The sequence below is a fragment of the Mugil cephalus genome, chromosome 3, assembly GCF_022458985.1.
Source record: "Mugil cephalus isolate CIBA_MC_2020 chromosome 3, CIBA_Mcephalus_1.1, whole genome shotgun sequence".
Lineage (NCBI taxonomy): Eukaryota > Metazoa > Chordata > Actinopteri > Mugiliformes > Mugilidae > Mugil > Mugil cephalus.
In genome coordinates, this window is record NC_061772.1 from 13,518,167 (window position 1) to 13,534,584 (window position 16,418).

General features: G+C 43.2%; 1 protein-coding gene across 5 annotated transcripts in view; it reads left to right on the forward strand.

Annotated features, from left to right (window-relative positions):
• LOC125005202 (protein unc-13 homolog C) overlaps window positions 1–16,418 on the forward strand; it is a 97,317-nt gene that overhangs the window by 21,446 nt on the left and 59,453 nt on the right. For 4 of the 5 annotated variants that reach the window (XM_047580321.1, XM_047580322.1, XM_047580324.1 and 1 more), the window contains exons 6-13: window positions 336–341; window positions 615–686; window positions 4,346–4,565; window positions 5,506–5,733; window positions 8,940–9,081; window positions 12,143–12,312; window positions 13,688–13,803; window positions 13,998–14,161. In XM_047580321.1, coding sequence (XP_047436277.1) covers window positions 336–341; window positions 615–686; window positions 4,346–4,565; window positions 5,506–5,733; window positions 8,940–9,081; window positions 12,143–12,312; window positions 13,688–13,803; window positions 13,998–14,161 — 1,118 coding nt within the window. The remainder of the gene's footprint in view (window positions 1–335; window positions 342–614; window positions 687–4,345; window positions 4,566–5,505; window positions 5,734–8,939; window positions 9,082–12,142; window positions 12,313–13,687; window positions 13,804–13,997; window positions 14,162–16,418) is intronic. The other variant, XM_047580323.1, reaches the window with a different exon arrangement.

Here is a 16,418-nt window from a genome sequence, read left to right on the forward strand (position 1 = left end):
AGCGCAGAGCAGACAGCAGAAAATATGGTCAAAGCTTCACCCAACAGAGAACTGAACAGAAATGCCAAGCATGACTGCAGTTTAGTAATTCCAATGCATGAGTGGATAAAGAATCATGCAGCGGCTGTATACTCTCTCTTGACGAGTAGTTGAATCTTTCCAGAGCTCTAAGACTAGCAGTCCTGCATGGCAGTTGAGAAACCTGTGCGCTCAGTATGGTTAATAAATTCAATTGCTCTGCTGTTTGTGCTTTCGGCGCCCACTCTTCCAATCCTTGTCTAATTCGAATTCTTTCTTTCTTTCATTCTCTCTTTGTGACCTCCTGAAAATCCCAGGCTTTGGTAAGCTTACTATTTTTTTTTTGATCTGTTGGTTTTAAATAGTAATAGGTAAATGTCTAATATAGTGTTGAATCCAACATCTGAAGTACATGCATGTGTGTAATACAGTTTTTCTCATTTTAATTTATTAACACAGTTTCCTTAGCTCCTTTACTCTGTTTAACTGTGTTCTGGGTGCTGCTGTGTGTAATTTAAGTGAGTGCAGATGAGTGAAATGGCTTGGTGAACTCATCCCTTTTCTTCTTCATCTCCCCTTTCCTCTCCTTCCCTCAGACCCTCACTGCTCGAAAGGCAGGCATCTCGTTCGCTCTGGTGAACCGGTCCACCCTGAATAATGAGGACCTGGTGAGTACATGGAAGCCTTAATGTGTAGTCTCTGCGGCTAATGGTGGGTCCTGCGGGGGCCAGGGATGCTGGGCCCGTGTTCTCATTATCGTGTGGGGCGGTGTTTGGAGAAGGACGGTGCTGGAACACTGACAAACCTTCGTAGCCGCGCTGTTTGCTACAACTGCTCTGCTTTAGGGCGTGGGTCATGTTGCCAAGAACAGGGGCTAACAAAATGAAAACGAGATGGATTGCATTTGTGACTGGCCTTGATTCGGTGGATGTACGTAGAGCACGCCACCATCTGTCTGTCTGCCTGTCTCTCTAAAATACATACTGCAATTTATTAAATTGGTCTCCTCGGCTATCAGCTCACTTTTTCTGCTGTGCTCCTTCTGTCAGTTCATTAGGCCGAGTCCAGAAATTTAGAAACATCCATACCATTCTCTTTAGACAATGCACCCCAGCTATTAATGAGCGCCGTGTACCGAGGATGACTGAGCAGTGGACAAAGAGCAGGATGTTTCAGTCGATGGCGTGAGACACTTCTGTGTTGACCTCTAAAGCTCTCTCTGCATTAATTGATTGCAATTCTTCCCTCCCAGAGGGGAGACTGCGTAACAGGAGGCGAACAGCAGGAGGAAGCAGTTTCTTCGCGAGGCAAACAAGCAGACCATTTCATATCCGCCGATGTGCAACAGGGGTCTGCTTCAGCCTCCAAGATTCAAATGTTTTTACTACGTAGCGCACGAAGATTTCTGTCTTTTAACTAGACCCTCAGTGTGGCAGCGAATTGGTGCACAGCGTTCGGTGTACATGTTCATGTCTTACGTGTTTTGCACACTCGACTTGTTCCTCATGGTCCACATGGCCAGTTGCCCTGCGGTGACGGGGACTTGATTGCTTACTAATAGCCCTGGTTTGATTAAAGGGGTTTTAGGGATGAACAACTCATGTCCAGGATGAGGGAAGGGGATGATCCCGCATGTTAACTGATGCAGAAAGGGAGCCGAGTAACGTTAAGAGATCGTGCCGCAGTGGTGGTGAGGCCGTGAACTTTAGAGATAGATGTCAAACTCACTGATTAGGAGGAAACGCGGAAGAATTCAGCATTTGTTCGAGGGATGCCAGCTTCTGAGCAAAGCTGTAGATTGTGTGGAATCGCAAAGTAGGATGAGCAGATGTCAGAGTTTTATCTGCTGCATTAGGTCCAGGAGAGTGCTTCCCTGTGCGTACAGCGAGAGTACCCAGCACACAGCCATATGCTGTCGGAGAGTTTGGATGAGTCGGGGGGAGAGGGAGGGGAGAGGACGAGGAAAGAGAGGGTGAGAAAAGCAGCTGAAATTAGGGGGAACAAGAGAAGACCAGAAGCAGGCAATGATTTGTCACCATGGCCTTGTTCTCACAGTCACGTTGAACAATCGACCGCCCCTCGAGAAATATGTGATTTTATTTATTGTTCCCTCCTCTTATTGTTTCATCTCTGCACCTCCTCTTCTGTTACTTTCTTCCAATTTAAAACATTTTAATTTGTTAGTTTTATTAAACAATCAAATCATTTAATTCAATAATTAGGCCCCCCCTCTATGCTCTTCTATTTCTGCGTCGCTTTTCCGATGGATCTGCTTTTTAGAGCAGAAAGATACATTATGTGTGTGCCGGCTAGCTGCCCGTGTGTCCGCTCAATGTTCCCGAGCTGCTTGTGATTCGCGCACCAGAGCCTTTTAACGATGACTGTCAACATAAAGTAGGTCCACGCTTACCTCCTAAGACAAGGTAGGGACAGAGGAAGCAAAGGAAGAGGGAAGCTGCGATCTGACACGGGTCAACGGGTATCTGGAAATAAGACGTGATGTGTTGCTATGAGTCGGTTCAGATATCATCAGGCAGGCGCAAAGCAGCAATTTGTTCGACGCTTATTTTGAAATGCTTTCCCCGTGACCCAGGAGATCGTGAACTGCTTAGCAAACCTTGTCAGACACAGAAATATATTAGATCTCATGCCGAGGTAGGTAGGGTAGTTAACGCAAAAGACTGGAGGTGCAGAAGGCTGGGACGGTCGATGAAGAGGTTGACAAAGACAATAGGTGGTGAAATTGGAAAGGAGTGAAAGGAGGGAGGAGAGATTAGATTCTCCTCCGCCGTGTCGCGTTCCCAGACGCAGCCTGTAGCTGTCAATCAATTCTGGCAGTTTTCTGCACAGATTCGCCGGGGTTAGCTGACAGTGTAACACATGAGGCTCACACACGCAGCACCCTCCTCACATCTGCAGCGCAGCGTGACATGTGGTGTCAGGATTGAGACAGAGGAGAGGGATGAAGGGAAGGGAATCTAAAAGGGGCAGTGAACGCAGTGGCAAAAATGCTACATGTGAAGAGGTCAAGGAAACATCAAATTAGAAGGCGAGCGCTCATTACCAGTCACATAATCTGGTTGGTTGGCAAAGCGGGTGCTGGAGGCGAGGGCACAGAGAAGATTTTGATTCCCTTTTCTCCCTCTGGCTCTGTCAGCATTAGACAATTCAGTGTTATATTTGGCGAGGCTTCTGAGGGTGTCCCTTCTCTAACTCGTGTGTCTATGTCTGGCACCAGCTTCATCGTGTCGTCCTCAGATTGAAAGGGAAATCTTTCTTTCCGCCTCTGCGTTTCGTTAGAGGTCCTCCAAGGTTCAGCAGCCTATCTGTTGTATCAGCGAAGTTTCACGTCTGTGTGTGTTTTCTAGTTGTATGTGCGGTCAGAATCGGCAGCAGTCTCTCTGTAAAGTCCAGGGCTCCTGTTCAGGTGTTAAAGCACATTGTCAACATGCTGGGGGCAGAGAGAGGGAGGGGAGAGAGCGGGGGAGGGAGGGGAGCGGAGCACTGGAGGACAAGTACCTCTTGAAGATTTATTTTACTGCCATATATCTCCTTCTCTTTCTCTGACAGCCTCTCTCTCCCTCCCTCTCTCTCTCTCAATCTGGATAATGCTCACTTTTAAAAACCTTATTTACGGCATCCATTGATTCTGTCTTCAAGAACTGGCAAGTCCTTGCCCATTTTCCAGTACTTGTGGATGGCAAGGCTGCTGCACTAAAGCATTCAATTTGAAGAGGCTTCTGTTACACAGCAATCAGCCTAGACAGGCCTCCTGTAGCCTTTAGTATTTGGTTTGGAGGGGCTTTAGTTGATAAAACCACTCTTCGTGAACAAAGCCAGTGAGCAAAGGATGCCGTTAATGTAAGCTTAATAAGAGGGAAGGCTGATTTACTCTCATACAGATGACCTCTCCATTGTTAATAAGGCGGTCAGAAAAAGACCTGCTAGTTGTCTCTTGGTAAATGGAATCTCTTTGTTATCTTTCTTAAAGAGAAGCAGCTTGTACTGAACTGTAGTCCAGTCAAGTTACACCAAAGCTGTGTTTCTTTAAAACTATAATGTTATTTTATATGGGGAAATTCCCTCTGCACGTACAAAGGTATTTGTCTTTTTGGGTCGTGATATCAAGAACACGCTGAGCGTTTCTAAAAAAGTAATTTAAATGCAAACCTAAGCTAATTATTTCCACATTTCTTCCATCATTGTCTGAACTTTATTATACCTCATGACATTTCTCTTTCTTTCTTTCTTTCTTTCTTTCTTTCTTTCTTTCTTTCTTTCTTTCTTTCTTTCTTTCTTTCTTTCTTTCTTTCTGTCACTCGCTCAGAAACTGCATGTCTTCAAGAAGACCCTCCAGGCCTTGATCTACCCCATTTCATCCACAACGCCCCACAACTTCGAGGTGTGGACGGCAACCGCCCCCACCTACTGCCATGAGTGCGAGGGCCTGCTGTGGGGTATTGCCCGTCAGGGGATGCGCTGCTCGGAGTGTGGCGTCAAATGCCACGAGAAGTGCCAGGATCTGCTCAACGCGGACTGTTTACAAAGTAAGGAAGCAGACCGGTTTATTCACCACACCCCTGGCAGCCACAGGCTTAGCTGCTTTTTTTTTTTTTTTTTTTTTTTTACATCCGATAACACTTTGATGTGGAGTGAAACTAAAAATCTTCACAAGCGTGCATTTATGGGTGAACAACATCACCCAGCATAGAAACTAAATTTCCTGATCTTCCAGTCAAATCTAACGTGGATTGTCTGGGAGTGTTTAATGTGCAGACAATGCCGGTACTTAATCTGAAACGTTTTTGGTTTAATTTTGTTTCCTCCCCCCACATTTCTATAAATATCTCCAGAACACTGTGCGTGTGAATGTTATGTGTTATGATAGTTTGTGTAATACATACTGTGCCCTTGTTCTCCTTGCTACATGACATGGTGGATTTACAGCGCTCCCTCAGTCACGGGCACTCATTCCAAACTCCAATCAGGTTTTTCAATCAGGCACTCCCCCTGTTGTTACCGTGTGGACTAATAAGAACAATGTGACATGGAAGCTTCAGGATCCTCACGGCAATCCTCACACACTCTTAAGTGGATTAGCTACACCCCGGCTGATACAGAACGCAGTGCTTTATAACGCATTCAAACTAGCATGACAATGTTTCATAGTTCAGACTGTGACTCGTCTTTATCACACTGCAATCTGCACTTACAAATACACTGCAGAGACGTGACACCCTGATTAGATACAGAGACTTAACCATCTTTTGTGTAACAGACACACATCCACATGAAATGGCACACGTCAGTGTTGATGAATGAATCATTTTTTTTCCCTGCATGTACCCAGAAGCTTTGGATGAGCACTTTGAGTACTCTTCACTCACTGTGTGATATTAGATATTTTACTACATGTAACAGATTCCCTATTCGGTGGCCACTAGATATGCAAACTAACAAACCCGACCTCCCTGCTTTTTTTTTTAGGGGCGGTGGAGAAGAGCTCCAAGCATGGGGCAGAAGACAAAACCCAGAATATCATCATGGCTATGAAGGAGCGCATGAAGATAAGGGAGAAAAACCGCCCTGAAGTGTTTGAAGTGATCCAGGAGATGTTCCACATCTCTAAAGAGGACTTTGCCAGTCATCTGAAGACAGCCAAGCAGGCGGTCTTGGATGGAACCTCCAAGTGGTCAGCCAAAATCAGCATAACAGGTCAGGCTGAATTCTGATCACATCTGAAAATCCATTATTCACACAGCCCACTGAAGTTACACACCACAGAATAGGTCATCCGCAGTATGTTATGGCACTTTTACGCTCGCTCATTTACACATTAATCATTAATCATCTGGAAAGTGGTGGATGATTTGTAGCCTGCAACATCCTAATGCTGCTGCATGTGACCTTTGGCTGGTGGGCCGTGACCTTTACCCCTTTATTCCAATACCAAATCAACAAAACTGTCATTAGTCTTCTCACATGGCAAACAAAGTCAACCTAATCAGTATTTATTTGTTATTAACCTCAAGAACTTTGTCATTAACCTATGACACCGAACCACAAACAAAAATTTGCATTTAATTACACGTTGAAATAAAAATTGATTCGGTAGTTAGCTTGAGAATAATTAACTGATAACGGCATAACTATTATTACTGCAGATAACAACAATCTACGTGGACAGCCTGTCAAGTCAGGACAAACATTCTTGATCTTGTCCTCTGTCTACTTTCCCATGTACATGGAGTAAAATTTTGACTAAAACTATTCATGTTGAGCAGTGAGAGGCTTAGAGTTGCCGTCAGGCTCCAGCTCACTAGCATACTAATCGATCACAGCTATACTGACAGTGTGCTTTGGAAATGAGTCCCCCAGAGCTGCACCCCAAGCTCTCTCAGCAGTGCCAATCAAATGTCAGTGCAGTTTGTCAGTACAACACTTGACAGCAGGTTCACAGTTTTTGTATGGCACTATTAGTTCCTGGAGATTACTTTACAATTAGGTGTGTTGGAGAGAAAATGAATTAGAAACAGCGTTGTTTCTTTTCTTACCCACTTAACCAGCAGTCTCAGGGAGAAGGAATAAAGCTGCTTGCAAATATTTTTTTCTGTCCTCTTTGATTACATGTCCTTGTTCATAACCAGTTGTGATACAACAGAAAAACTTAAGCTAGTACTTTGCACTGTGCAAAGATTTTGGGTAGGCATCTGCTGCAGGATTTGATTTTCTTTGCTGGAAATATTTCTTTTTCACTCAGGATGTGTGTTTGGATTTGAATTTGGCTGCGTGATTGAGGTTGCCACGTAATCACTGGCCTTATAGCTCGGATCCATGTTATATCAAGTTTACTGGCTCCCGAAAGAAGGTCAGAAACTTATATTTGTAACCTCGCCCCGGACACCAATCCATCTCTGCGGCAACTGTGCCAGGTCCGGCTCATTTATTGTCCACCTTGCATTTCTCGCCGTGTCAATACAATGGAGAGAAACAGCAAGAGAGAGGCAGGGAGACAAATAGAGATGGAGGGGGAAAAGATTGAAAATGGAGAGGGGAGAAGTGGAAGAGCCCAAGAGGGATAAATAAAGGAGGCAAACAGAGTGGAAGTAAAGTGACGAAGAGCCAGGGTTGCCCTGTCTTAGATTGACTTGTCATTTACTGTTCGTTAGAGTTCAACACAATGGCAGTGGCTCTGCAGCACTCCGACTGTGAGTTAAATTATTTTCAACGTCGAAGGAGGGTGTTTGAAAAAGAGCCCAAACGCAAATAATGTATTCAGTGAGCAGAGTCAGAACTAGGTTGTAATGGATTTGCTCCTGGTTTACTCGGTTTAACCAGATGATTCCAGATGCAATGATTCCAGCAAATGGGTTCATCTTGCTCCTTTTGTTCAACATCTGACATGAGGTGATCGTTACAGAAGTACGAAGTTAAGTTCAAGCACAGCCAACTAAATGCGAAGCTACTTTCTGCAGATGTTGCCGTCTTTCATCCCTCCTTTGCTACAAGAGCCATTTGATTTTTAACATTCCTGGGGCAAACAGGCCGTGACTCCCCGAACCTCTATATGCTGCCCACCAACGCCTGTCAGCGCTGAGCTGAAGGATATATATGTACTCTGAATTATTTAGATTGTCACTTATGCATATTTAATGCAGCAGTGTCCTTTTTCCCTTTTATGGCACTGTGAAATACTACAGTCTCTCCTTCTCTGCACCTCTGTTCCTGTCTCTGCAGCCACAACTTAGATCAGCATGAGCATGTTGTTGGGAGGGGGCGGGGGGGTTGTAGACGTCGCAGGGATGCTGGGATGGATAAATCATAGATACACCGAGCCTATCCAATAAAAGAAGAACAGCAGCTGTTGTCAAAGGAACTTAGAGCTAGATTGTTGTCTTTGCTGTTGCGAGTGAAGTGGGGCTTTACCAGTGTTTTTATAATTGCTGTTTTCTTCAGCGTTTGCTGCGATTCAGTGACAAATCTATGAATGAAACGCTCAAATACACACAGGGTTGACTTTTTACATCTGTTATTCCAACAACAGCTGGATGAATAATAGCAACAGACCAGACATTTCATCTACCGCTGTCATTATGTCAGAGTTAGTTTCCGTCCAATACTTTGTTTTGTGACCAAATATGTACAAAACATGACATTTGCATGAGGTTTCATCTTATGTAAGTTCTAATTAGTTCTAGTAAATGCATTTTGTGTGTCAACAGCCCTAAGCGGGACATGGTAAATATTAAAAAAGGTAAAAATCTTTGTTGCCTGTTAGTTCATTGCTAATTAAATACATTCAAGCTTGTTATTTGAGTTAGACAAATCAAAGTGTAAGTAGCAGCTGAGTGGATCAAGAGTTTTTATAACATATGAGCAAAGGTTAACATACACAGAGCTTGACCAACATGTTTATATTTTTTCTTCTCCTGTGATCCTGAACAGTCAAGTCAAACATAGACGGGTCCGACTGTCACTTGATAAAGAAATAATACCGGAACAAGGTTCTGACATGGTTTAAAGTGGTTGAGTAGACTGTGTCAAAAAAACTGAGAGGACAGAGCTGCAGGTCTGAGAATAGCTTCAGCAGCCTGGACGGTCTGCAGTAAATGTATTCTGAGAGAAGAGACGGATGCGTGAGAAACATGCGGAGAGATAGACACTGCAGTAAGTCCTAGCTGAATACAGCAAACTTTTGTTGCATTGCCCGGGAAATAGCAGGCAGCAAAAAATACACACACTTGGCTAATGACACGCACCGGACCAGGACTTCCTCTTTGTGAAAAGTAGCTCCTCTGAGAATTGAGTACATTACCCCACAGATCAGTAATTCCATGACTAATCACAGGACATGCAGGCATGTTATCGATAATGTTAATTACATGACCCTTCACTCTTCTCCATCTCTGCATTTCCTCCAGTCATGAGTGCACAGGGTCTACAGGCCAAGGATAAAACCGGCTCCAGCGACCCTTACGTCACCGTCCAGGTGGGCAAAACCAAACGCAGGACGAAGACCATCTTCGGCAACCTCAACCCTGTTTGGGACGAGAAGTTCTACTTGTGAGTGCTGTCTATTAATTTCCCCTCTGTGTGACCGTGTAATCCCCACTAAGATTAAAACCATCTGTTTAAGAGGATCTTAAGGCATGACTCAATAAGTCTTTTTATTATTCACTCTCAGTTACACAGCCGCACACATTTTAAAGGTGCACACTGGCATCCGTCAGGGTAAACTAACAAATGTCTTTAAACCTGTTGATTCATCAACAGAACAGTGTGTGTTTGTTTGTGGCTTCTCATTTTTCTTCTGATCAGGTTTTTAACACAGACTATTCCTTTGCCTCAATGCTGGCCACATCCTTCCATTAATTAACTACAGAATTGTTTTCCACACAGCTACAGACAACACTATACAAACCTATGCATGCGTCGCTAGGTTGTGCTGCTTATCTAAAAGGAAGGAGATTGTAATAAATAATTGAAACACGGTTTCTAGGACATTGTTTTGCTATTCCTACATAAAGGGAGGGGGGTTCTTTGTTTAGAGGCATGCCAGAACTAAGAATAAGACGCGTGTGAGAATTGTAATTTTCTTATAGGAGCTGCACAGGAGCTAGGAGTTACACGGATGTGAGTGAAAAATAGTATTTGCCAGCAGTTCTTGGCGATTGATTGGTTTCCTGCCTGAGGATAGTTCAAATAGAGCGTAGGTATACAAAACTGACCTAGTCATTATTCAGTTGTAGCTTTCAACATTCAGCATTGGTCTGTTTTTTAAAACTAACTTAAATAAATACATATAATGTGACCTAAGTCTGGCCCCAACCCACCAGGCATTAAAAAGCCTTGACATTGTAAATTTATTTCTGTGGCCTTTTTTTTTCTTTCAATTTAACTGTGATCCAGCTTCTGTAGAAGGGGCACTGGGGAGAAACTATTGAAGGATCATGTATTTTTTGTATGTGGCGTTTTTTTTCATTGAAATCAAAGTTCTTGTACTATTTAATGTTTCTACTCCGTCTCAAAACGTATGGCTGCCATTTAATACTGTCACTACTATTAATAATACTCTAATAATTCCCCAGCATGGGTCCATGCTTGAGATTGCCTGAATGTTTGTGATGGCATCTCCTCAGCGAGTTACGTACACAGCGCCACACCTGTAATGAGACTCTGATGGTAGCCGTAATGAAACTCTTTCCCATTACTACAGGGATGGAGATTAATAGAGTGATACATTACTATGCGCTTGGCAGAGAGCAAAGTCCTGGACAAACGCAGTAGTAACAGCAGCAGCTGCAGCAGCAGCCAGTGCTTTCACCGGAAAGGGATTAGTTAAAAAAAATACTGCAGATACAGTTCAGTTACTCTGGCTGTCAAACCCGAGATGTCACTGGGTCAGAATGTAATCTGTCGGTTGTAATTCTAGAGCCAAACAGTATGACCCCATCTGGAGTGCTTTGCCCCCTCTGTTCTTCTGTATTTAGCGGTGTAATCATTGTGAAGCAACTGCCAGCTGCACATATGTAAGGAGCACTAAAGAGATGGACATGTAACAGTTAAGCTTTCTAAATAATAAAGAATCCTCGCAATGACTTCTATGCAGATACTCTGGTCAAACAATCATTTGAGTGTGTGTCAGGAGACGGTTAAAATGCAGATTAAAAGTTGTGCAAAGTCTATGAGTGATTCCTCCTGCTGGGCGACTAGAACCTGTATTTATGTAGCGGCGTTGTACTCTCTCTTTACATTGTGTAATTTAACAGACGAAAAAGACCATCATCACTGTTGGCAATCTTGCCGTTTATTTCTAACATTGGCTGGCCTGGCAGAGGGATTAATAATACAGTCAGTCCCGGTTTTCCTCTCTCACGCACACACATACACGTATGAAAAATGTAAAATGAAAAAGAAAGTGCGGATTTGCTAATAACGTGTAGCACTAGCCATTTTGTAAACAAAACTAAGAGAGAGTAATTAATATGAAATAATGGCGGCGCTCATAGCTCAGCCACGGAGGCAGCAAGCTCCGACTACTGCTGCTCCCCGGGCCGCACGACCCTTATCTACAGGGGTGCTGCATTTAATTGCCATAAGACAAACAAGTTTCCATGTTGTGCGATGAGTTTGTGGCAAGTGGAATCACACTACTTCTTAACTCTGTTACATTTACACTCACTTAACAGTTCATTAGGTCCACTAGTGACAACAAATGCATTTTAATATGACAGCCCTGCACTAAATCTTAACTTCATGAAGGTTTTGTTATTCAACCTTTCTTTAAATTAACTGAAATAGCTATTGATTGATTGGTTGATTGATTGATTGACAGCGTTTTCATTTTGAAGTTTTGTGGTTGAAACACTTAAGCCTTTATAATCCAACAAAGTTCATAGTGCGATTGCCCTTTTTGAAAATTCTTTTCATTTTATTTTTATCACATACTTTGGTTCGTATAGCTTTAACTTTCTGCTTGGTCGTATATGGTCAAAAGCAGTAGCTTTTTATCCATTCAGAGCTCTGTGATTCTGAGTTTTGTGATAGAAACTTGTCTAGTCTTGGCTTTCAAAAGAGACCAAGAGAGGTTAAGCATACCTGACATGTTTTGATGGTATAGGCTCATCCGTCTTCTTCAGAGGTGTCACTTGATGTTGCGTGACACATATATATATACATACATACATACATATATATGTGTGTGTGTGTGTGTGTATGTACATACATATATATATATATGTGTGTGTGTGTATGTGTGTGTATATATATATATATGTGTGTATATATATATGTACTGTATATGTATGTATATATACACACACAGTGTTTTTAGTGTTTAATTCCAAATCCTCCAAAATGATCATATTGATTAATGTCCTCCTTTCTTATGCTGTTTCAACATAAACTGAACATAATAACATTCATGAAGGCAAGTTCAGTTATATCAGATTTATTGTTTTGTCAAGCGAGTGTCTGCTTCAACTGTGCATTTGACTGCCATTCCGCTCCGCTGAATGCAGTGACCCTGATGAGCTGTCACTGAATGTGTTCCTGCTGCTGTTGTTGTTGGTGTTCATGCGGTTGTGATTGTTTTGACCCAGCATAATTATCTTCCATCCCGCAGTGAATGTCACAACGCTACCGACCGCATCAAGGTGCGCGTATGGGATGAGGATGATGACATCAAATCACGGGTGAAGCAACATTTCAAGCGCGAGTCGGATGATTTCCTGGGCCAGACCATCATCGAGGTTCGCACCCTCAGCGGAGAGATGGATGTTTGGTACAACCTAGGTGTGTTTTCTTATCCTTGCCTGAGCTTATCTTAAAATCACGGTGGTTGGTATTATCCTCATAACAGTATTATTTTATGACGTGTAATGAGTTACATGGATACATGGTCTGAGTTTTGTGAGTGACTCAAGATACAACAAGGACTCAAGGCAAAGGCAATAAAGTAGGTTTATCAGCCATTCCAAAATAAATGGCTGCATTTAATTTGTTGACTCATTTGTTGAGTATTTTCAGGAATTAACAGTGACAAACAAAGTGCCACTGTATTCCCATCGGTTGCATAGGTTCATCTCAATTTTGCACTTAAATATGTAATAAAAGAGACAGAACATGATGGAAAATTTGGATTTAGAGGCACTTAAGATGCAAAAATTAAGAACTGAGAGGCTGACTGATGGATTCATCGGTACGGACATTCAACCCTTTAACCACACATGAGTGTAATGCATGGTGACATATAGTGTGGTTCCAATGGGCCCATTATTATTGTCCATGTATGAGAGGCCGTCTTTCACTGTCTCCGTTCTGACACATCACTGGTTTCACCGTCCTGAATGATGTTGAATGGCAGCGTAATGGGAGCACCCACTTCTGTTGAAGTATTACGACCGGCGGGTGCTTCCTTTGTTTGCCTCTCTAGCTAAAAAGGAAGCAATTTGTGGTAATAGTGACCCCTGCCCGCCGCCACTGCTCCGTGCCTTTTTAAATGCCCACAATGAATGTTTAAACAGGCCTTTGCTGTTGTGGGCGTCCACCTCTCCAGATGCTCTCCTCTCTAAACCTCTTCAGCTCCTCTTCTGAGCTGTTTTGCGTTCGCAGCCCCGGTCTCTGTCGCTTTGTCACGTTATTATTTTTCACTTGTCCGTCTCTTGACCAACGGACTGTAGAGGAAAATACCACTCATTTGACACTGGAGAGATGAATGGCGTATGAAAGCACATAGACAAGCCATGTGCAATTTGTAAGGAACCCCCACAGCTGTGCAGTCATTAGCTCTCCGACTTACCAGTGTGTATTCCTGCATTTGTGTGTTTTGCTGTGTGTGCGTTAATAGTCATATGCAGGTAATTAACATCGTTTCCCAAAAATAATCTTTCTAGTACAGTAGCTGTGTGATATGATGTCATGTCATTAACGTCTGTTGTCTTTCATGTGTTTCAGTCACTGGCGTCTTCTGTTTGTCCTCTTTTATATGTCTTGTTTTTATTGTGTGGTCAAGGACACATTTTATTTTATTGAGTTCTACATCCTATCGTGGGCCAGTCTTGATCTTGTGCTTGATCCTTTCTTATTGCATTTTACCAAATGCAATAAAAACTGGTCGCTTTTCAGATCATTTCGAGTGGTTCTAATCCACCTTGGTGTTGTGTTACAGATAAAAGGACTGACAAGTCTGCAGTTTCTGGTGCCATCAGACTGAAGATCAGTGTGGAGATGAAAGGGGAGGAGAACGTGGTTCCTCCTCACGGCCAGTACACCTGTTTACATGAGGTAATGTGATTCGGTGTTAGCAAAATCCACGCCACTCTAGTCACCCTATTCGGGGTTTGCGCTACAGCTATAGCTGTGATGAAGATATTCATTAGCTGGCATACACCACTCAAAGAAACCTGTCTTTTAAAAGTGTTGTGACATCACACTCAATCACCATAACTGCTCCGTCTTATCTCTCGCACCACTCACAGAACCTGTTCCACTACCTGACCGAGGTGAAGAGCGGCGGGGTGGTGAAGATCCCGAAGGTGAAAGGGGACGAGGCGTGGAAGGTCTACTTTGACGACGTGTCCCAGGAGATAGTGGATGAGTTCGCCATGAGATATGGAGTAGAGTCCATCTATCAGGCTATGACGTTAGTACCACCCTGATCTATGGCCTTTTACCTCGCCAATCTGTCAGTGTCTCATCCTGCAGAGTGGAGGAGAGAAGGAGATGAGAGAAGGAGATCCGAAGGAGAAGAGGAGTAGTAAAGGTGGCTCCTCAGCAGAATCCAAGCTTTGGAGGACTATCAAGCTCCCGAGTTTGATTGATTTATTGTTGTTCTCCTGAAAAAAACAAAAAAAAAAACAAAACTCTTAAGCCGCCTTAGTCGCATTGATTATGGACGCGCACGAAAACAAGCTTGTTTTCTTCTCTCGCTGCATCTCTGATCCTCTGTGACCCTCTCCAACCATAAATGTCTGTAGCCTTGTTTTGATCACACCCACGTATACAGGCTCGTGCAAAGACACAACTTGAAACATTAAAATCATTAAATATCGATTGTGGCCGTGCAATGCCATTCTACACTGTGTAGTGTTGGAGCGCTAATAGTTACCACTGCAGAAATGTTTCAGTCCACTGGTGACTGCTGAGCTTTATTTTTTGCCTTTACTCAGCTGACAGTAAGGGCCAAACACACCAAGTCCCGTGAGCCACCACTTCAGACTGAGGCAGTGTTTGCCGTATGAAATACTATAGTTTTTATGTAGTTCACCCAAATGGATTTCCCCCCGCTGTAAAAGATGCTTCATTTTTCATGTCTCTGTGTCTATAAAAATTCCTTCTGTCATATTGGGACTGGTTAAGGAGGACAGGTGAGCTTTATGCTGAGCTTCTGCACATTTTTCACTCAGCTGGTCATGAACTGCTGCAAATGTGCTCTTTGAAAAATCATTGAAAAAAATCACTTGTATCGGGAGACGTCAGATGACATCTACATGAACCAAATCTGGGCTGCTGGTAGGGTTAATTCTCTTTTCTTGATGGAATATAGAGGAAAACGACACATTATACATCCAGCCATACACATATACATATATTTTGCAGTATATCATCAATTCCCTGCCGTTAACCCACCCTTAAATGTTCTATTCCTGCAAACTATAGGATTTGATACAAATTAAGCTTTATTATTTAATTCTGACTTTGACCATTAGAAATACAAAAAATAGCATAAACCGATACAGACCTTTGTGTTATCTCTGTGCCAACTCATGTTCATTGTTTGCTAATGGCGGTAATGATGACTATTGCATTTCATTAATTCACTTAGTAATAATGACTCATTGAGTGTCTCCGGAGCGTGATCATTTCAGTCACAGCTGCCGTTTGAAAGCCTCAAATCATCACCAAACTGCCCCTTTTTAGCTCTCTACGCCCCCGAAGAATGTACTCGCCGGGCAGTCCCAGCAGCTGACTGTGTAATTAGCTGCCGCCTAAGTAAATCGGATGCTGATTACACACAGATTGTGTTGGCAAATTGAATGGGAGGCCCGGCTCATATTTGTGCCTTTATGTTTGAAAACCTGATCATGTGCGTTCCTGAGATTGTACAGACAAAAATGGTGCAGAAAACATTTTTAGCAAAGGGAGCAAAGAAGTATTTTTTTTAACCACTGGGCCCCAAGCATGTTTGATTTCCTCACCTGCTCCTTCCCAAACTTCCCAAACAAGCTGGATTAGTAGCCACGTGCCATCCATATGTTGTTGACGTGTTTGGTCTTTTTTTTTGAGCTGCAGGCTGTTGCGGAGTCGCTAGGTTTTTGTTTCGTTGTGACAGTATGTTCCAGCATATGAGTGATTGCCTGGTTATTTAAGTGCAGAGAAGTGAAGCCGTAAGTGGCGTTATTACCAGCGCTATCAGGTGGAGTTAATGCGTCACGCTTGAACCTTGTTTAAGCTCGGCATTTCTCAAATCAGCGCTTATTATGCTTCATCAGGAATTTATGAAATGCCCTGCCTTCCCGTTTTCTTCATCATAGAGCCTTGACTCCCAGTCACTCCTGACATGATGGCTGCATAAATCACCTACAGCAGCAAGGAAGCACTCTCTCTCCCGTGCCCCAACACACACACACCCCTCCCTCGTGTTCGTTTTTCTTCATCTCACTTTATCACCGCTCCCTAACCCCCTCACCTCCCACCTCCTTGTTTCTCTTCTCCATTTCTCATCATCGTTTTTCTCGTTTCTCCCAGCTATCTGAAACTATAAAATGGTACATCAGTGTGTGTGTGTGTGTGTGTGTGTGTGTGTGTGTGTGTGTGTGTGTCACGCTTCTCATATCCTGGTAAAAAAACAACAAAAAAACAGCTGGGTAACACTTGGGGAAGCGGTGTCTTCCTTCTTG